The following is a 22,069-nucleotide window of genomic DNA, read 5'->3' on the forward strand; positions in this document are numbered from 1 at the left end:
TTCACCACACAGCTTCAGAGCTGAATGGAGATTTCTGGACCCTGGGAATACTTTATTTTTTCAGCTGTCTCTCTCTCTAGGTGAATAACATCAATTCAGTGGGGATGCTGACCGCGCCTGGGTCAGTGGGTATAATGCAATTCTGCCGAGGGAAATTAGTCCTGTATGAAGTCGTGAAGGATACACAAAGCTTTAACTCAGCAGAGCTCATAACTTAATTTGGAGAGACTTGGTAGAGATCCCCAGACCAGAAACACTCAATATCTACTAAACACTACCCTTAGCACTATTACAGAAAATATATTTCTATGTATACCCCTGAAGCGTTACGTTCTGAATACAGCACTCTCATTTACACACTGTAAGAGAAACACAGTTTAGTAGGGGGGCATCTAATGCAACAGGCTTAGGTGACTGTCTTCTAGTCACATGTTCTCATTCCATAATCAACCCCACGCCAGTCCCTGACGGAGGGTTATATGGCCTTTTTGAAGGTATTCTCTGTGCAGGGAGCAGCCCACACAGCACAGCAGCGGAGCCAGATGATGGAGAGGTACAGCTTTGCTCTGGGCTGACCCCGGCCAGCAGATAAAGCACCCACGCAGCTCCCACTCACTGTCCCCAGCACGACGGGGGACAGAACAGGCAGAGAAAATGCAAAAATCAAAATAAAACAAAAAAAACCCCAAACAACCCACCCCCTCCTCCCCAAACATCTATTGAGATAAATACAGTTTAATAAGTGAAGGAAAGTGCAAAAACAAAACCCCAAGTGATGCTCAGCTCCTCCTACCAGCAGCCCAATGCCTGGCCAGCCTCAGAGCAACGGGCACCTTGGAGGACAAGTAAAATGATTTCTTAGGAAGAAGTTCGCAGAAGCAAAAAAATCTGCAGGAATTTCTACCTCAGCCCTTTCCAAGCATTATGGCAGAAAAGAGGAGCTCTTCCCATTTGCAGTTCATTTCAATGATCAGAAGGGGAATTAAAGATTTCAAGTATCATCTTGCAGACAAGTCAGAAAAGAGATCACTTGAACTTTGAGCCATCTGGAGCCATCACAAGACAGAGACTTCTCCTGCAAGAACACAACCGCGCAGGAACAGAAAAACGGTTTATCAATCTGAGTTCCTAGACTTCTAACTCATTTGCTAGGAAGATATTCATATGATCTTGCTCCACCTAATCCTCCTAGAAAGCTATCGAAAGGCTACGCACAGCAGATGGAAGCTGTTTTGCAGAAGAGGGTGAAAGAACCGCGTTCAGAGCCCCGATGTTATGAGCAGCTCTTTGCTATTAAGAAAAGAGGGAATTAAGATCAGTGAGCCACTAGATGCTAAGCGAGCAAAGTTTTGGGAACATATAGGCACAGTTTTTTGGGGTTTGTTTCATTTTGCTAGGCTAGATAATTCAGGGGGTTACAGATTTTTGCAGGGTTTTATTTTTATATATATAAAATGTATGTTGTGATGCCTTTTTAGTGCAAGGGAATCTTTTTAAAGGCACAGATGACATTTTAGTGTCTGCTGTTATGGAAAGTCATCACAGATAAATTTCTAAATCAAGTCCCAACCTTATTACATTTATACAAACCCACTCTGCTTACTGTATCCAGAAGGCAAATTAGAGGAAGTATATTATATTTTGCAAGTGTTCTGGACACTATATTAGATACATTGCAAAATACTGAAGGAATCGTAATGCTCAGGGAAACACAGCTCTGAAACACTGTCATTCCAAACTTGGGACTTTCAGGTTTTTTTAAGTGTCCTGGATTCCTGTCCTACAGACAAAAAGACCGCTTTCATACCCAATGGTTTACCTGAAGAGGTATGCCAGGGGCTTAATAAACTCCTGATGTAGCTAAAGTAAACCCCATAGACTTCAAAGGTGTGGAGCCACCTGCAGCGCCAGCTCAGCTTGCAGGACAAGCAGTGGGAATAAACGCTCTGCTTTGAAGTTGCGGTTGTCCGTGATCCTCCGTTATCAACTTCTACTTGAGACACTTCTGAATCACTCCCAATTTAGCTTTAATCTATAACAACCCCCCCAAGGCGTGTGCCCCACGGGCAGCAGGACCGTGTGGCTCTCCTGGGGTCACATCGGCTGGTCCAGCGGTGGCAACACTCCTTTTGGGGATGTTCCAGGATCCGTCCCACGGAGATCGGATGCAGAAGCATCAATGTGTCCATTATAATAAGTTCTCGCAGTGTATCCCAGATAATATAATTAGAAAATTAACATAAAAGAAAGTGTTTCCTTCAGATGTAATGATTGCCCAATACCCTTTGAAGTGAAAAAAAGCTTAGCATCCATTTCACTGGTTTTTAAACATCATTAAACTAAAAGTTTATTAAATGTGAACACCTCCAACCTCTTTCAAACAGAGGAAGAAATGCAGTTGATTAGCTGAAATTTTTCAAAGATAATTACACGGTATTTTTCTGTTTTGTCAAGCACAGCAGGGCCTTCAGGTACAAGACACTTGGTAAGACCCGAATGTTATACCTAAAACTGCACAGGGCCAACAGCAACAACTCTGTCAGGAACTAAATAAGCCTGTAATTACCAAGCACTTGGTATGAGTGAAAGCTGACTGCCAAATTAACCAGTCCTCTGAAGCTGAGCCGAATGGGTGGACAGTGGTTAGCACCAAATAAAGCATTATCTCATAAAGCCCATGAAAGTGTGCTAGAACGGGATTCAATTTCATCCACTGTTAGGTATATGAAATTGGGGACTTCTGGATTGCTGGGGTTTTTTTAAGCAGTCAGTACATATTAGTTTCTTTGGATTAGCCCCATAATGCAAAATGATTTTCTGGAAAAAAAACCCCAATAAACCAAACAACCAAAACTCAAACACAGAAGAAGGGAATCAATTGCATGAATTTTTAATAAAGATTACGTTAGAGTTTTGAAATACATACTCAGCATACTTCACCGTTAAGTCCCACAATTTGGAGCTTATTAAAGCCAACTAAATGTAAAAACAAAGAGGGGATGGGAAATCATGTAAAAAGGTATAAATCCTGTAGGACAGCAACCAGCTGAATCAGACCTGCAAAGTATACTTAATTTTCTCATTCAACACATGAGGATTTAAGGAAGCTTGTTTGTACCTGAAGTGCAAATAAGCTTTAAATTGCCTTCAGAAATTATTGAGGCTGGAACTCCAGATAAAGGAAAAACAGGTAAGGAAGAAAATTGGAGAAATTTGATTATAACCAGAGAAACAGCACCTGAAGTCAATACCTAAGAAGAGATGGCAACATGGAAACCGGCGGGATGTATTTTCCTAATCCAAAAATCTTGCTAATCACCTGTTCCAAAATCAAATAAATATGTAAAAGATTTCCATAAAATTCAGAACCTTTGGAGCCCTAAAAGACTGCCTCAGCTCAGACCAAGATATGAAATGGGAATTCAGGGGAAGAAATGCAAGCAGAGATTCGCTGTTTGAGACTCCTTGGTCGTTGGGAAGGATTCCTGGAAAATAACAGTGTCAAAGCAGGATAAGGAGGAATCTTGTCCTCAGGAAATAAATAGGAGGCAGTGTAGTGGGGGTTAAACACAGCATGTGCGGAAGGAGAATCAGGCTCTGGTGCCTGGATGGTAGAGGAGAGATGAGAAGAGATGAAGGCACAGCAGATGCAAAATGAAAGTTCCTGTCTTTACCTCGAAGATCAACTTCTTGTGTTCAGAGATAGGAAAAGAGGGGGCAGGCACAAGCAGAGTTTCCAGTAAGATTAAATAGACTGGAAAGAAAGATGAGGAGATGGCATAGTAAAATTGTAAAGATCGGTGTTTTCTTCTATTTGATACATACTCATGCAACCTACTGCCTCTTCTGTTTTGCATGACTTTTCCTGTTTTGGTTTAGCTTAATGATCTTAACCTCATATCACACTGGGAATTAAAAATATCTCAATCTCTTAACTTCTCCTTAAATTTCAAGCTGTCCTAAACAGCTTTACTTCATATTACTCTCCTCCATATATGACATCCTGTCCCTAACCAAAATATGATGGATATTTGGTCACAACAGTGATTTTTATAGTAAATGAATACATCGAAAGGCCAGCTCTGAAAAATACATGATCTCTTCAAACATAACATCATCTTCAAACCTAGATCCTGTTTATTGGGAGGATAAATTATTGAGTAACCATCCACGCGATCCCAGGTGGACAAGGGGCACAGGGCAGGGAGAATCAGGAACACGTTTTCATGGAGATTATTCAGTGTATTAAGTAACAGTTACAACCTGAAATCTATCATCACTTAAATATGCTAAAGAGAAAGTTCGCTGCAGTGACCAATGTGCAACAACACGTATTTCTAGAGTAAAACCTCTGCAAAGAAGTGAAGACCTTCACTATATTTTCTTATGTTTAAGTCAACGCAAAAAATAATAGGTGTCACAGAGTTAAATGATTCGTTTTAATTTGAACAACTGAGCTATTTTCTGTGAGACAGGGATGTCTATCGCGGCTGAAGTGAGAAACTTTGAGGCTCCATAGATTGTTTGCATTGGCTCCGTCACGCTATTGAAAATGTCTCTTCCCATTACTCACCGACATACCAGCAAAATACATTTGTTTCAATTATCCAGGCACTTTACGTTAACTTTCCACCTACTGTATTGCAAAGGAAAATTGCCCAGATCCTGCCAGCTTTCAGTGCACCAAGTTTCATCAAGAAACAGATTAGCTCACTGCGTGACATCATACAGACTAAACGCACAGCCAAATTAACAGCTCCACTTACTGTTTTAATCAAGCAATATATCCGGCACACAAACCAGTGGTATCAGCTGGTCATAAGGTCTTAACGCGTAACTTTGTCTCAAATTATTACGTTTCTTTAATGGCAGCTAAAATACTTTTTGAAATCTGGTTGAAATTTTTGGTGCATTTAGCGGTTCTCGCTAATCTTACAGGTCAGGAGCAGAAAGCTGTGGTTGACCCAGAGGAGCGGCAGACCGGCCATCTCGGGTTCAGATGCCTTGTAAGAAAATCACACAGCCCCACTGGAACTTAGTCCCTTCACAATAATAGTTTCTGACTTACAGGATTTTAGTTTGCTACTGATTTAAAAAAAAAAAAGCATTACCTTCTTCCTTTCTTTTCTTCGCTTCTTCTTCACTTCTCTCTTTAGCCTTTAATGCTTCATCTGCTTTAGCTGAAAAGAAACAAAATACAACAACAAATGTTATAATTAGTTAATTTATCTTGCCCAACAGCATTTCCTGGGGTATAAACCCAGTTTCGGACTCCTTTTTGTAGGTTCCACAATGAAGATGATGTGCAGAATTTGGTTCTTACAGTATTTTCTTTAAAGATATTACTACAGTTAAGACAACAGCGTGAATGGTGTTATGGAGGGTAACTTTTGCATGCAATATTAGTTCACTACAAATCTCTGCCTTCATTTTTTGCTAAGTAAAACTTTTAAGAGTTTTTTTTCTTAAATACAGATCTCCCCACCCTACTTGCACCCGGACTGAACTATAGAGAAACAAATGGAGCACATTTAAAAAAAGATTTGCTACCATAGCGAGTAATCCATAAAACCTCTTTTCAGGATAAAATAGAAACAAAACAATATTTTCAGGGATGCAGACTGGCAGACAGCATTTAAAATAGGAGTCAAATACCTATTACTTAGTATTAAATTAGGTAGTATACAATTTTCACTGCAAATCACAGCAGCAGTACTTTATTCATGTTATGACAGTATTCTTTAAAAAGAATCTTTTTCCCTCTAGAAACCTCTTCCCTTATTACTTAATTATCTACTAGTTGCTCAACTGCAGGGGTTTTCAAACACTTTACTACAGATGTTAAAGAAGATTAAAAATATACAGCACAGTAACAAGGGACTATCAATATACTCTGTAAATTAATTAAATTTCTGTTCTAGCACATCATTTATTCCAAAGCATTAATGTCTCAAAGGAGCCATTCTCTTTTATTGCCATCTCACTGCCTGATGAGTGAACTAAGTGAGAATAAGTCCCTAATAGCATTATACTTGATGAAATATTAAGTTCTAAAAAGTATCACCACGTCAAAAGGAAAAGAACCAAAAAGAAAGAGAATTTAGAATTTAAACCAGGCCTTCTTATGTAATAAAATCACCGTATACTGTGGCACAAATAGCAAACGCTTATTCAGTTTTGCAAATACTTAGTCCTTCCACCTACTGAATCAACCAATAATTTATGAAAACAAAATTCAGCTCAGGAGAGGGGTGTCAAGGCGTCTTTCCGACCCTGGTGTCTTTTTGCAGCCAGTAGCTACACCTTCTTAAAATATACAACTTAAACAGTGGTGTTACAAAGTGATAGAAGTAATTATATAGACATCTGTTTCCACTTACATGCTTTTATACATATTTAGACTACATTTAAAGTCATGAAATATTAAAACTTTTCTGCCAGTGAAGATCATTACAAGAATCTATTAAATTAGATAATATAAACAAACTGCTAGTAACTCTAAAGACTTTTACTTCATTTACACTTTATTCTCCCTGGTAAAAGGACAAGGATAATAGAAATTCCATTTAAATTCAATTTTGGTTATATGTGTAATTGTAGATATACCCCTTGAGTCATGTAAAATGCTCAGCTTATGTTTCTTTCAAATTATCCCGCTCAGATTCACATTCTACTCCTTACAACTGTCTTCAATATGTATTAGCAGAGCTCATTAGGCTGAAATTTAATAATGCAAACATCAGGTGGATTTCAAGAACCTCCATTATCAACACAAGATGGATTGCTTATATAGCTCTTGGGCCAACTGGGCACAATTTAGATTCAATAAACTACCATGCCTAAATTTGATTTATCTATTCCACTATGCTACTTTGTTCTTCCTCACCGATTTGTTGCTGCACAGGAACAATTCATTGGATATCTCAATGGCTACCCAAGGCCAAAAAAAAATAAAAATATTAAAACACACATAAAAGATGTTGCCAGTCTTTGACTAAATTTCTATTTTGTATTTGTTAACTTTAAATTGCTAATTTCCAACCCTTGTAACTATAGGTAAAACTTCTGCTAGCGGAAACAGAGCTGTCTTTTCAAGTCCTGGTTAATTATATGGACAATGTAGCAATTTAGGAAGTATCATGAGGACAATTCTATATACAACACTGCTCATTAACAACAATTTAACTTGCCCCATATATCCACAGAGCAGTAAGTCTCTGAGGTTATAGGGCACCGTCCATTACGACCAAGAGAAGTCACTGAAGCCATGTGGTGCTTTAAGAATTTAATGCTAACCATTCTCTTAAAATGTTTTAAATTTTCTGTCATTATTCACTGGCAAAGCATCATTAAAACCTGAGATTTATTTTCATCAAATCAAGTTCAATTAAACATTAAGAGATCCTTACAACTTTTTCTAAAATGTAACACACCCTCTCTGTTCTGCGGACTACTATGCCCTTACCCCATATTTTAGGGTGTTTGAGACCACAGACAGCCCATGCTGGCCACTTAACACTTAAAAGCACTTAAAAGCCCTGATATTTGGAAGGGAACTCAGTTCTGCACTGCACTTTCCTCGGGCCGGAGGAGGACAGACAGCTGCTTATCACCCCCAGCAGATCAAAGAAGTCACTTCAGCAAAAGTCTGGTTTTAATTGATCCAGGTAGCTGGAGTGCTGAGATTGCTCCTGAACCTGGGCTTCCTGCATGGATAAACCGCTAGCATGACAAAAGCCTGACTGCTTACAAAGCTTTCTAAAATATAAAATAAATAAATAAAGAGGTGCTCCAGCTTGCAGCATTTAAGAGCTCGTCCAACCCCAGATAAAATTACAATTCTATTGATTTTTTTTTTTCTCTCTGAAGGATGGGAAAATGACACACGGAAGATGTTTGAGATATGTACCTACACTAAAATAAAAAGTTATGAAGTGCAGGTATTTGCTAGTAGCTAGTGGACTATTAATACAAGAGGATGGATGAAAGACAATTTTAGGCATTTCCAGGTGTGCACGATAGAAGTGCTTGTTCCAGCCTGGCTGGAATCAGCATCTCACTGTGCTGGATGCAGCACAAAGGAAGAAGAAACAAATCCTATCTTTGCAGTGAGAATAAACTGTGAGCAAAGACTATGGGCATGCTACTCAGACAAATAAATGCAATGCAGAAGTGGAACAATATTGCTCAGTTACAACAAAGACACTAATATTTAATTAAACTAAACTACATCAAGTACCTTCTGTGTCATTAGAAAAAGCCCAAACGAAACTCAAAACACCCTTCATGTTTCCATATGCACTAATATCCTAAATCTGAATATGCTGATGGGTTTTGAAACTCAGACTAGCTCTTTGATCCGCTTCATTTCACCTGCTTTCCAAACCCCAATAACCACGTAACTAGAAGGGGCTCAAGCCCAAGCTGGCAAACCCACCCTGTGGGGAAGGAGCAAACCCAACTGCCAGGGATTTGGGGGAGCGGTGGAGGCTGCTGGAAGTCCGAGCGGAGAGGTCCCTAATGGAAATGCAGGTTGCTTGCCAGACCTGCAACTTTGGTTCCTGTTGAGGAGCAATTACAATGTACAGATCAACTGTGGATCAATGAAGGGTAGGTAATTCCCCGGGGACTGGAGGGATGAACCCTGTCCTCCTTGCTTTAACCCATTCAGTGCAGACCTGCAATGCCAGCTGCCCTTTGGCTTACGCTGAAAAGTGGGGTAAAAAGAAAAGAAAAGGAAAAAAGTGGATGATTTTGCATATTTTCCCATTTGGGAAAGGGAGAGGGTAGGTGTTTCCGTGTCTCCTTGATATTATCTATAGGCTGACTGGAAAAATTTGGACATGAAATGAGACCTCAGAGATTAAATACAAGAACAAAGAACAGCAATTTGCAAGCCACAGAGAAACACTGGGCCATAAATACCACCTGGTGTAAATCAGCATAGCATAACCAACTTCATGCCAGGAATTATCCCATACTATGTCTTACTGACGGTTTGCAGAGATTTTCAGGTTTACACTGACTCTGCCATTCAAGCAGACTCTACCCGATTACGTGCCAAACATTCACTCAGCCAGAAATGCAGGTTCCTGTCCGTTTTCCCATCCAGACTTCATACGCTCACCTAGATTTTCCTCTTTCTTTCTTCTTCATTAATTCCATTAATTCAGTGTCTTCTTCCCTCTAAATTGTTACTTCTTTATAGAAAATAAAGCCTCCCAAGAAATATTGTCACTTAAGAAACTTGATAAAATTATTTTAATAAACTACAAGCATTTAATAATCTATGTCCCTCCTAAATCGTATGACATGTTTTCTGTTCTCCTGTAATTTGGTCATTTTTTAGTGAAAAACAAAAACCAGGAAAGGAAAAAGAAACTGAACGAAAGGGTAGAAAGAAAAGAATGACCCATCTCGCGCATTTTGAAAAATATTTCAAGCTCAAAACGTTAAAAATTATGTCATTTCCTTACCAACACATTTTGCCTTGCATACTTGACATTTAACAGTTGCACCACTACTTGGTGCCTTCTCTCTCCCAAAGACACATCCCAAGGCATTATCTAATTAGTGTGCTTCATTCAAAGCCTACTCAAATCAACCACACTTCCCTCCTAACTATTTAACTTCACAGTTTGCATAAATAGTTACGCAAATAGTCACATTGATGATAACTGATAATGAGAAAGTGAAAATACCCTACACGGCGCAGCTCTTCGTTACAGTCACAGAGCATGGGAGGCTCCCAGGTGCCCGGGAAGCCACAGAAGAACCTAAGGTTCAATTACAGTTTTGTTCAATACCACGTTCCACCGTACCCTACACAGCTTTGAAGAAGTGACTTGTTCAGCCGACTAAAATGAGGGTCATCCCCACAGGTAACAGATGCATTAAAGCCAGACAAAAATGTCTCTAATCAAAAGCCCTTGGTACTATGATTAAAGAAAAAGGAGGGTCACCAACGAGCCTGACAATTTTCAAGGTGGAGTGAAAAACAACCTTTATGAATAGGAGCAAAAGTACTTTTTCTACTCCTTTTCAAAAGTGAAATGATCATGCTTATACAAGAAAAAGGAGACAAATTATTTGAAATCTCCAACTTAATGACACTGCACAAAGGAAAACCAAAATACCAAAATTTGGTGAAATGCAAATTAATGTATAAATAATTTGAACAAGTTCCCAACTGCAACACATGTACTTTCAACCTAACTCTTAAATCCTAGCAATACCCTTGGGTTTCTTTACACCTGCTGCATCCGGTATTCTTTAAATAATTTCAGAATACCACTTTCGAAGAGTTTTACTCAACCAGCTACCGTCATGCTCCAACATGAAGCATGGGCAGGATGCCTCAAGCCATCACAGGGACAACTGCGTGAACATTACACTGTCCATTTCACTAAGGTAGAAAGACAGATGCGTTATTAGATGAACTGTTAATGTGGAAATGGTCAATATTGTCCCAGAATTGCAACCTGCATATTTTAAATGGTGACACGGTATTTCCAGTGGCAGACTGTCCAGGATGGTAACTTTGACAGAGTCGTGGCTATTTGAACTCCTGAAGTTCAGCCAAACTAGCGATGACCCAGCACAGTGTGGTACTGGAGCATCTCCTCCCCAGCGTGTGGTGACCCAGGATGGCCTTTCACTGTGAGCAAACAGGTGCAGTGACCTGCTCACGTGGTGGGCAAGCACAGCATGGGATGGACATTGGGAATGCAGTAGATCTTCCCTCTACGAAGAACACTTGTTTGTGCTGCATCCTTGAGCACAGCAAGAGAGCAAGGTGAAGGTAGTTAAGGTCTCGAGATGCCCTATGTGCGAGTGGTAACTAAGAGAAACAAATGTGTGCTCTTGAGAAGACGCACCATGCACACATGGAAGAGAGCAAGCAGAAGCAGACTGGCACCTGAGCAGCCCTGTGTTTCCAGAACCAAGTATTTCAACACCTGCTTTCACAAGGTTTCGTAGTAGATTTCTGTCAGAATCCCTAAAAGCACTGCTCTATTATCATTCTATATCTAGCAAATGGTTGAAATTACAATCTGTGCAAACACGGCTTCAAGTTTTTTCTTTGCCCAATGATACATACTGAAATAAAAAAAACCCCTAAACTATCTTAAAATGCATTACTCATTATTGGACGAAATACAGTGTTTCAACTATACCATTAAACTGTAATTGGTTGATTCTACTAACTATACATTTTCTTTGCTGGTCACTTAGTCTTGCTAATACTTTTAACTTTCTAATCAGTTCACGTGGCACTAGGAGCCAACGGCCACCTTTAGCTTACCACGAAGATGTACAAAAACACACTGCAAAAATCAATAGATTCTGCATTAAAATATGCTGCCTTACTGCATGACATTATGCTAACAGGAAACGTTAGAACAATCTCTTTGGAGACTACATCTGATAGAAAAAAAAAAAAAAAAAGAAGCTTTTCCAGGAAAAAAGGAAAAAAAAAAAAACAAAAAGAGAGAAAACACAAATGGTCTTCACAAATAAATCATCTTCTGAATAGCATAAACGATGTACGTCAGCCTGTCTCTGCTTAAGAGCTGCTAAAACTAGTGGTTTTCAATGCTTTTGCAGAGCCTCAATGTATGGATATCATCATTACTGCTACAGTTAGTTCTACGAGAAACACGTTTCCCAAGCCACAGAGACAAGACAAAGTCCTATAACATACGTATAATATTATTTTCTCTTAATTATTGAGTATGAGAAAAATGGAAAATTAACAGCAACAACAAATGAACTTTAATTTAAAATCACAGCAGTTTCTCTTCATGTATTTTGCAATACAGCTAGAGATTATGATTTTCCCCAGGCTTTCACTATCCATTTATCATCTGTAGATAACCGCAGTGTTCATCTGCGTTAATATTTTTATACATGTGAATACAGACCTGTTCGCTGTTTGTGGGTACTGCTTCAGAAGTTACTGGGTCTACAGCCCAGTGTCCTCTGCCTGTGGGTACCAAGTGCCCTGACCTAGAGGAAGCAGAGGAGCGGCTCAGCCCCTCACTAAAAAAAAAACCCTGATGGCAGCTGGGGTGGGACAGGGACTAACTTCCCCCCAGCCATGGGTGCCTCTTGTGCTGCTCCCAGAGAGCACAATGCGCCGTGCCACCTTCTGCCTTCATTAATGAGGCTGGTGAGCAACATGCACAGCTTCCCAGGCAAAGCCCATTTGAGGTATTTACATTATAAAGCAATTTGTATTCTTTTCATGGAATCATAGAATAGTTTTGCTTGGAAGGGACCTTAAAGACCATCCAGTTCCACCCCCCTGCCCTGGGCAGGGACACCTCCCACCAGACCAGGTTGCTCCAAGCCCCATCCAGCCTGGCCTTGAACACCTCCAGGGATGGGGCAGCCACAGCTTCTCTGGGCAACCTGGCCCAGGGGCTCACCACCCTCACAGTCGAGAATTTCTTCCTAATATCTCATCTAAATCTCCCCTCTTCCAGTTTAAAACCATTCCCCCTCATCCTATCTGATCCAGAGTCCCTCCCCAGCTTTCCTGTAGCTCCTTTAGGGACTGGAAGGGGCCGTAAGTTCTCCCCGGAGCCTTCTCTTCTCCAGGCTGAACAACCCCAACTCTCTCAGCCTGTTCTCAACGTAAATAAGATTGTTTGGGAGCAAGGTACGGTGCTGGAGTAGGATGCTCCACTGCAGTTCAGCAGCTCCATCAGTGACAGCCGGCACTTGCACCCTCCCGGTGTGGTGGAAGCACTTGGGCTTTGGGCAGCACAGAGCCATTCCCCAACGGATGGGCACACAGGAGAGGAGCGATGCTTTAATCCCAACCAGCCTTGTGCTGAGCCACAGTAAAATAGTGTCAAGCAAAGAGGCTAATTAAAAAAAAATAAAATTAGAAGAATGTGAATTATTTCAAGGTAGAAGTAGGGCAGGTGCCCTTTTAGGGCTGCAAAGGACATTTTGGAGGGCAGCACAGCCTTCTCACACCACTGGGGGAGATGCGCAGAAGTGGCTCAGCCCCACTCTGGGATGCAATTTGTTTTACTGGTAAAATTAAAAAAAAGAGGAGCGTCATAACACCCACCAACTGCAAACCACAAATTGTTTTTTAAAAAAAAAAATTAAAAAATTTAACATAATGGTGGACTTTTCAACTCTTCAAACTTAAAAATACAGGCTATACATTTCAAGATGTATTTGGGGAAAAAAAAAAAAAAATCAGACAAACTCAAAAACCATATATGGACATTACACCTAAAAATGTAGCCAAGCCATACACGACGCTAATCAGAAAGACTTAACCATTTTTTTAAACACAAACATTTTTGCACTTATAAAATATTCAGTCAGCTCACATATAAAAATACAAGTATAATCCATTATTAATTTACAAGGCCTTATTTAATTTACATGGTATTTTTCTCTAGTATATTAAATTTATCAAGGCTCGTAGAAATCCTCTCTGCTGAATATTCATATACTGACATGTAAAGTTATCTATTATACATCCAAAAAATTCCAACACAAATTCAAAACAACTACTTTCTCAGCTATTTCCCGAGACAGGAACAGCGAAGGAGCAGAGTCCAGAAGCTGTTAGCTCAAAACCAGAAGGGACAACCCTACACGCATTTTTATCGTACTAGATTTATGTCATTTTATCTTTTTAGTCCATGCTAAGATAACGTTACCCCAAAATTTATACAGCACAAGCATTGCCTAGTTCATCCCTGGACAAGGGTCCCCTAACCCTGCATTGAGCACTGCCCACACTAATTACATGGCAGCCGAGTAATACGTTATGATACTCAAATACGAGAAGTTCCTGCCACTGCTGTCTGAAGTCTTACGCATAATTTAATTACGCCACAGACTGTAATTACAGCTCCTGAAGACGCCCAAGCATGGTGGCGGGAGCAGGAGCTCGCTGCGGGTCGTGGTTACAAACTGCCCGTAAGCACAAATCTGGTCATTTTTAAGCTTCTCCGCTCTCCCTGGGGAGAACATTCCTGCTCAATTCCCCTCCCGTAGTGATTTTGGAAAATATTTCCTTACTTTGGACAATGTCTTCTGCTACAGTGCAGCTAGCGAGCATCGGTCTGCTAGCAGCCATACAGGTTTTTCCAGAATATTAAACATATTTTTGGGAGAAGATATATCCTGTAACGTGGGACTCACCTCAAAAAACACGAGCAAAACCCAAATGTTTTCTTCCTCTTATTCTAACGGGTATAACTAATACATTTGTGAGGATAAATCCTTTAACACCAACCAGGCCATATTTCACTAGTTTCTTTTTGTTAATTGCTACCATTTTCAAAATGCAGTCTGTGGCCAGCCTGCTGGATATAAATGACACAGAGCGATGAGAAAGCACAACACAAAAGGGAGAATACCCGAAATCACGTAAACCCGCACACCGCAAAATAGCAGAAGTTATTCTTAAGTCAAAACGGGTTAAATATTAAACAAACTTCTCCAGAGAGAGGGGAGCACGTACATCCTTGTCCAGAATATTAACATGCCGGTCAGAAATCTGTAAGGAAAAAATACCCCGAAAAGGGACCAGGGCTGTTGGGAAGCAAAAGGTAAGAATTGACAGATAAAATTCAGTACCGGCAAGTGGGGCCGACCTCCCCAAAGACTTTCCATATCCCGGTTACTGCCTACTGTATTAAGACTGCCTTTCTCATCACTTAATGCTTATTTTCATCACTTTGCTTAAAATATTGATAATCAATTAGGGCTACGTCTGTTTTGCCACAGAATCTGTGTCACAGTCTATCAGACTGTCAGGGCCAATTCAATCCTCATTCAAAGTTAATTTTTTCTTCATAAATCTGCCTTTGGAGGAGTCATTAGGCGCAGAACATAGCCCGAGGTGCAATCACCTATTCTCTTTCATTAGCGGCAGGCAGGGAAGGTGAGGGAGATTATTAGAACTTTGGAATGATCACAAAGCAGCGTGCTGCCTGTCAGATCCCCCCAACATTTAATTCATCTCGCCAACTCGCCAGCGCGCGCTGCCAACAGTTTTAAATGGACATTATTCATGAACATCTGTGACATGCTGAATATTCTGAAGCGGGAATGATGAAAAAGCGGTGCCCCCCTTTGACTTGAAAATTAATTCTATGGTCAAAACAATTAGGAATATAACAAACATGTTTTGTGATGTTATTTTTAGTCCTCCAAGATATTCCACTTAAAAAGCTATTATTTTAGAAATACAGGTGTTTAAACATAAACATGTACACTCTGGACGGGCTAGCACGGTATTTTATGGCATTGAAGAATGATGTGCATTTCCTTGACCATGGAAATAACAAGTTGTTGGGTTGGGTTTTTTTAAGCAATTACAGAACTAGCTAGCTTCGCTATCTGGTTTGTTGATGTGTTTCTAAGATGTAGCCAAATGAGATGACACACTGGATTTTAATACGATGCCATATTAAATTACAGCATGCTTTACTCAGGGTGGACAATCAGATGCAGTGTGTGAAACAGATTTCCAAAATCAAACATATTTATTACTGCCTCTCTTGTTCAAATGAGCACGCTACAGCCATTACGGCATTTTTAAAGTAAGAATGGCAGAAATGCTGGTACAAAGAGACTGGCACCCACAGAAATTAAAGAAAAACCCTACAGTCTCTATGCAGTGTCCCTTAATACATGCAAAGGTTTTACCATGTAGATACTTTAAGGAATAGTAATTTACATCTAATGAAATAACATCAAGTAGTTCCTTGAATTTCATTATGAAAGTCAAAAGAATAATAATTTACATTGTCTTCTGTTATCGCTATGAAAAGGGTGTTATCATTAGCAAACTTCTCACAGCCCCCATTATTCTCCTCCCAAAATAGTCTCATTTTCTGACTGCAAAATTAAGGGCCAGATCCTTAGCGAATTGAAGCTGGCACAATTCCACTGACTTCAATAGGGCTAAGCAAATTTACTCCAGCTGAGGATCTGGCACTAAATATTTATAATAATAATAATAATAAAGAAGACTTAAATAAGCAGATCTTGGTTAGGTACATTCATTTATTATTTAGTGCATTTCTAATTTCTTTCTTTCTCACATAGTGTTTCCCATAGACAAGTCTGATAAAAAATTCAACTGAAATATGTTTTAACACTAAGGATTAATTGGCTTAAATTGCTTCCGTGGCTCCTGACTCATTGCAGTGGATGCTATTAAATATTGTAAAGATTTGCTTCCATCTCAGAAAAGGCTGTACATTACCAACTTGGACATCTTGTAGTCAACTAATGTTTCACCTAAGACCCACACCCCCCAGACTGCAGCTGAGCTCAGGAAAATAGCGTAATTGGATGCAATTTTTGTCTCATCTGATATTTAGGCTTGGAGAGAAAACAGTTTCTTAGAATAATTCAATAATTTCAATGGAAATGTTTAAATGGCACCTTCTACTTGAGTGAGTTACTCTTGGGGGAAAGGGGTGGGAAGAGGAAGGAAGAGCTCAGGAAAGGAAAAGGATGGCCCAGAGTTAAACATTCCCCTAACCCATTGAGCTAAAAAGAGGCAGTAACGGTTGGGACAGAAAAAATAAATTCCAGATATAAAAATTCACAGAGTAATGGATGATTCTTTGCTATATCCTTCAGGAATGTTTTTCAGCTCAACTGAAAAACTGAAGAGCGATCAATATGAAAAACTCCATCTTTTTTTCAACTTATTTGAATTGCTCTTAAAACATCATTTGTTACAGAGTTGTTTCTTTGCTCCTCGCACACCACAGATGGAGAAGTGAGAGAACAACGGAGGGTCTCCTACATAATCAGCTGTAACGAAGCTGTTGAGTGGGTGAAAGGAGGGATGACTTTGTGTTAAGTTATTCCTCAGTCAGCTTCACAATTGTTTGAATTTCTGCTCTTTGGCCATTATTGCCAGACAGAGGATTCACCTGCCCGTGTCCCAACTCAGTGGCAGTGAGCTGCTCTCCCCCTGCTCACAGGCACGGGTGCCAATGCCACCCCTGCTCCACGGGGAGGAGGAGGAGAAGAGGAACAACCCCAGGGGTGCTGCAAGGTGGGGGCAGGACTGCCAGCAAGCCTTCCTCCCGAGAAACAGGAGCCCACGCCTGGAGTGGGAGAGACACGGAGCTACAAACACCACAATGGGAACCAGGTGATTGCAGAGCGAGGGCTCAGAAAGCACCTTGGCCTTCCTCCACCCTAATTACATTTTATTCAGTCAAATTACATTTATAGAGAAACGGCCGCTTTTATCCAACCTGTAAATTTACATTTTCCCTTCTTCTTTCTTTCCAGTCAGGGTAGCAACTTCACATCTCCAAGGCCAGCACAGCACTATTGCTCTAGTGAACTATAGATCTTTCATTAGAAGACTTGTGCAATCTGCACGTCTAAGTGATGCTAATTTCTATCTCATAGAAATAGGAAAAATACTTTTATTAATGTGTTTTCTAGCCGTCATCACATGAAAGGCAAGCTGCAGGATGTAGAGCAGTATCAGGGCTGAGGTTTGCTGTTGTTCTTACTACTATTTGGATTTTGACAGGGGCAGACTGGATCCTTAGGGCCTTCTTTTGAACATCCAGGAATCTCATAAAATATAATTCCAATAATATAATAATTAAAATAATTAATTTCAGTAAAATATTGACCACAGATATGGGGAAGGTGTAAATTACTAAGGTGACACCTGATGAACCTTAGTCTGAAATGAGACCAGTAGGAATTATAAGCAACAAAGAAGAAAAAGCCATAAAAATACAAACCAAAATATTTCAAAGTGGAAGAGCTCACTTGCACTCAATCTGGTTGAAAGCTCTTGAAAATGCCCAACATTTGTTCAAGTATGTCAGTCTCAGACAGGGGGGAATCACTTCCAGAACAGACGTGGTCTAGTCCCAAGGAAGTTCACATTTTCGGGAACAGCATGGGACGAATCTCAGACCCTCTGAGAAGTTCCAACAGCAGAGTAAGCTGCATCAGAACAAGTAGACCTTAATGGCAATGATGTCGTCCTAAAAACTGATATTGGAGCACAATCAACTATTATTATAATAAAAACAAAAATGAGGCTAAGAAAAAAGTACATATAGGTAAAGCAAACTTACTCTACAATAGAGCACAATGTAATGGAATATAGGTAACAATATTACAATTTTTGAAAGAAGAAACACAAATGAGCTATATATCATGTAAAAAGTAAATAAACTGTATTATATTAACATCTTTTCAGATCATAAAGAGAATATAATGTCAACATTGCCAAGTGAGTAGTGTAAGTGGTGGACCCTCACATACCACCACTAAATTGTCCTTACAGGTAAAACGAGTATGAGGAGAGGGGTCGAATGCGTTGTGGCTGGTACGGCTCTGCCACGTGCCACTGGATAGCACACCCCACGGATGCTGCTAGCTCTAACAGCTGGTGAGGACCATGAGATGGGGATAGCCACGAGGAGAAGACCTCAGGGCTGCTCTTAGGGGCTGACTTTCATCTCCCCTTCTCCCTTCCTCCTCCTTTTTTAAAAAATAAAAAATAAAAAAATCTTACTTTTGGAAACCACAGTGGGAAACTGGCTGAACACCCAGGGAATTTTAGTACCATACTGATGATTTGGTTTGATCCTTGTCATGCAAAATTAAATGAGGCCGCCACAATATCAAACCAGGTTTGCATTTTAAGTTACAGTCTCTTAAATTCAATTGCAGCTATAAAACAGACTATAAAGGAGCTATCTTGAAAAGGAAAAAAATGAACATCTTTTAAATTACATTATGTGCTCTTGTGAAAATAACATTTTTGTATTATATGTATTACCAAGTAAATTAATACCTGTTATTCGGATGAGAACTTCGAGAACATACATAAAAATACTGAATGCTCTTACTCTTGTTGGCAAGAATGTGGTTTTTTAATGGAAATTTATGGAAATCTGTGAGCTTGCTTCCTCACAGAAGAAACGAATAATGAAAGAAAGATAAATAAATCACGTATTTTTTTTAAAAAACCTATGGGGGAGATGAAAATCCTAATTATAAAAGTGCAAGAACTTTTTTCCTTTAATAAAACTCAAGCCAAATGAGTCAGAAACATGAAAGCTATAATATTAATTAAAAATGGCTGTGGAACATACATATACAAAGCTGTTATCTTCTAACCCCTGTCACTGACAAACTGGTTCTTTTAACACTTGAATAGATCCTAAGTCACTTTTGAGTGGTCTGCTTTAAAAATAAACTTTGAGATTCCTCTAAAACTAATTAGAAATAACAAAAGATAGGCAAGACTGCAAAACATAAGCCTGAAACCCCATTGCTAAAACACAGGAGATGCCTACAGTCTTGATGCAAAAAATGCTTTCAAAATCATCACACAAATTATGGAAGATTAATTTAGGTTTTTGGTTTTTGCCCTCGCTGATTTCAGTGCTACCAGGAACCAGCCCTTTCCTTTGAGGATATAAAGTTTAATTAATTCAAAATTGTAATAAATGTGCCTCTCCTCCTGAGCTGGGAGGATGATGTGACAATCAATTAGAAGCAAAAGCCAACACACGCTATTCTCTAAATTCCATAGGATAAACCCAAGAATTACTGGTTGCTTTCAAAATACACTACCTTAGCCTTGCACCTTTCAGTGGCTAGATGGTTACGAAGACAATTTCACAGGAACAAGTCGAGACCTTGTTAAGATCAGCAGGTTCATCATCCCACGTGAAGCCCGTTGCAGAGCAGATCTCAAACCAAGCTCTCCAGCTCCATGGACTGTGCTACATCCTACGTCCCACCCTCCCAAGGAGCACTCATTCCTGATGGAACATGCCAGCCACTCAGGTCCAATTACCTACTCCAGCTGTACAAGAAATTAGCTTTATGTTGTACTAGCCACATACCTTTCCAAGAGAAGAATAACAGCTACTCCATATAATTCCACAAATAAATTATGTGACTTTGAAAAATTTGTTTGCTTAAAATAGAATCACTAATAAAAATATTTAAATTATTTCTGAAAAAAAAAACCCCTAGCAATGCATTTCAAATACAATTGTCATTTTAGTCTGTATATTGAGAATGACAGTCGGCTTTTCTTTCCAGGGTTAATAGCAGAATTCAGCCTGACAGCTTGTCAGCAAACTTGAAAAATTCAGTCACAAAACTGAGATTCAAAATGAGCCCTTCTTTCATCTGCCAATTTTAAAATGTCAGGAATCACCACGTTAAGTGAAAATCAAGTAGATGACAACTAATCTGGCTATCGAAAGGAAGCAATAAACCACAGAGTACTTATAAATGATTACGAGGAACAACACCGAGAAAAGCCAAACCAGCCCAGAGCATCTTGTAAGGGCTCTGGGAATTTTCATCTCATGCTTTCGAACCGAATGAAAACATAACGAAAAAAACTGTGGAAGCGGCTCCCGTGAGCAATGCTGTCAGCAGAGACCCATCCATACAACGATGGTAACAAGTCTCTCTGGCTTGGCAGTTTCACATCGGGTCTCACAGTGGCTTTTGAAAATAAGCCTTCATAATATGTGAGTTTAATTCCCCTAATTTACTGCTGGGCACTGGCCCACAGCCACCGCCTATTGACCAATAGTCTTCCATTAAGAATAATGTTTGGCCACTCATCTACATTGGAAACCACCAATAAACCTAGTAAGATTTGCCGCACCACACAGTCCAAATAACAACAAATTGCAAAGATAATTATCCAAATTAATTTCCCTGGTCTTACTGGTGCAAGGTCCAGGTATCAACCGTAGCCAAATGGAATGTTATCAGGGAAAAAAAAATTCACAGTTGACCCCAGCTAAGGCAGCCAGGGGAGCACTCTATGGCATATAAAACTATTCCACATGTGACCCCAAACAGGTGATGTAAACAACGCCTACACATTAGAAGATGCTTTATGGGTACTTCGTAGATGAAGAATGGACAAGCTTTAGACCTTCTCTGCGTCTTTCTCAACAGAACCACTTACTAACAAAATAAGAAAAATGTTTGGTTTCTTCTTGAAGAACAAAACAACTAGTATCTAAGAAACAATGCTTGTCTATATCTCAAAGACAATGGCTGATAACATACAAATCTACAACTTTTTCCAATGCACAAAGATCTAAACCTTATGATACCTTGTAAGATTATTTACCATCTTTATCGTTTATACAGCATCTCTGCTGAAGGCACAGGCAAAAGGATGTTGCTAAAGCTGGCCCAATTTAAACTGCAGCTAACAACGTCGGAGCCCCAAAGCTTACTCATATTTCTGCCTTCAGAAATAAAATCCTATAACCAAAGATAAAGCTAGAAAGGTTAATGAAGACACAGTAAGGAAACGCTGCTTAACCACATTTGTTGAAAACCAGTATCAACTTCTCACTCTTTTATTTGCAATGAAGTTCCATTTAGAATCATGGAATCATAGAATAGTTTGGGTTGGAAGGGACCTCTAAAGGCCATCTAGTCCGACGCCCCTGCCATGAGCAGGGACATCTTCAACTAGACCAGGCTGCTCAGATCCCCGTCCAACCTGGCCTTGAATGTTTCCAGGGATGTGGCATCTACCACCTCTCTGGGCAACCTGTGCCAGAGTCTCACCACCCTCATTGTAAAACATCTCTTCCTTATATCTAGTTTAAGGATGAAGTGATAGTTACTAACTGTAGTTTAGTCCTAGTTATTGATGGACAGTACTGTAGAAGACTATGTTTTTTAATGCCAGGTATTGCCCCACATTGTACCTCCTTGTGCTTCCCATCGCTTCCCTGCAGCTCCTGCCCTCCTGGGAAGGTTTGACATCTGGCCTGGTGTCACTAGGAGTGCAGAGCTTTTAAGAGATATTTGGACAATGCTCCAAGAAGCTGCTCTGTAAATCTCAATCTGTCACATACCCCATGACAACGATGCTGGTCCCAGGACACCATGGGCTACTGGAAAGCAACGGAGCATTGCCCCCTTGCTGGGATGCTGAGAGACTCCGCTGCAGGAACAGGAGTGCTGCACAAAATAGCCCCCCATACCCTCAGCCTTAGGCTCTCAAATGTAGGACACATGATTTAAA

General features: G+C 39.9%; 1 protein-coding gene across 1 annotated transcript in view; it reads right to left on the reverse strand.

The window, feature by feature from the left end:
- The window catches only part of RSRC1 (arginine and serine rich coiled-coil 1), a 169,960-nt gene that overhangs the window by 28,876 nt on the left and 119,015 nt on the right, over positions 1–22,069 (reverse strand). Inside the window, exon 7 of the mRNA XM_074591886.1 lies at positions 5,112–5,180. Coding sequence (XP_074447987.1) covers positions 5,112–5,180 — 69 coding nt within the window. The remainder of the gene's footprint in view (positions 1–5,111; positions 5,181–22,069) is intronic.

The sequence above is a fragment of the Larus michahellis genome, chromosome 6 (genome assembly GCF_964199755.1).
Source record: "Larus michahellis chromosome 6, bLarMic1.1, whole genome shotgun sequence".
NCBI lineage: Eukaryota > Metazoa > Chordata > Aves > Charadriiformes > Laridae > Larus > Larus michahellis.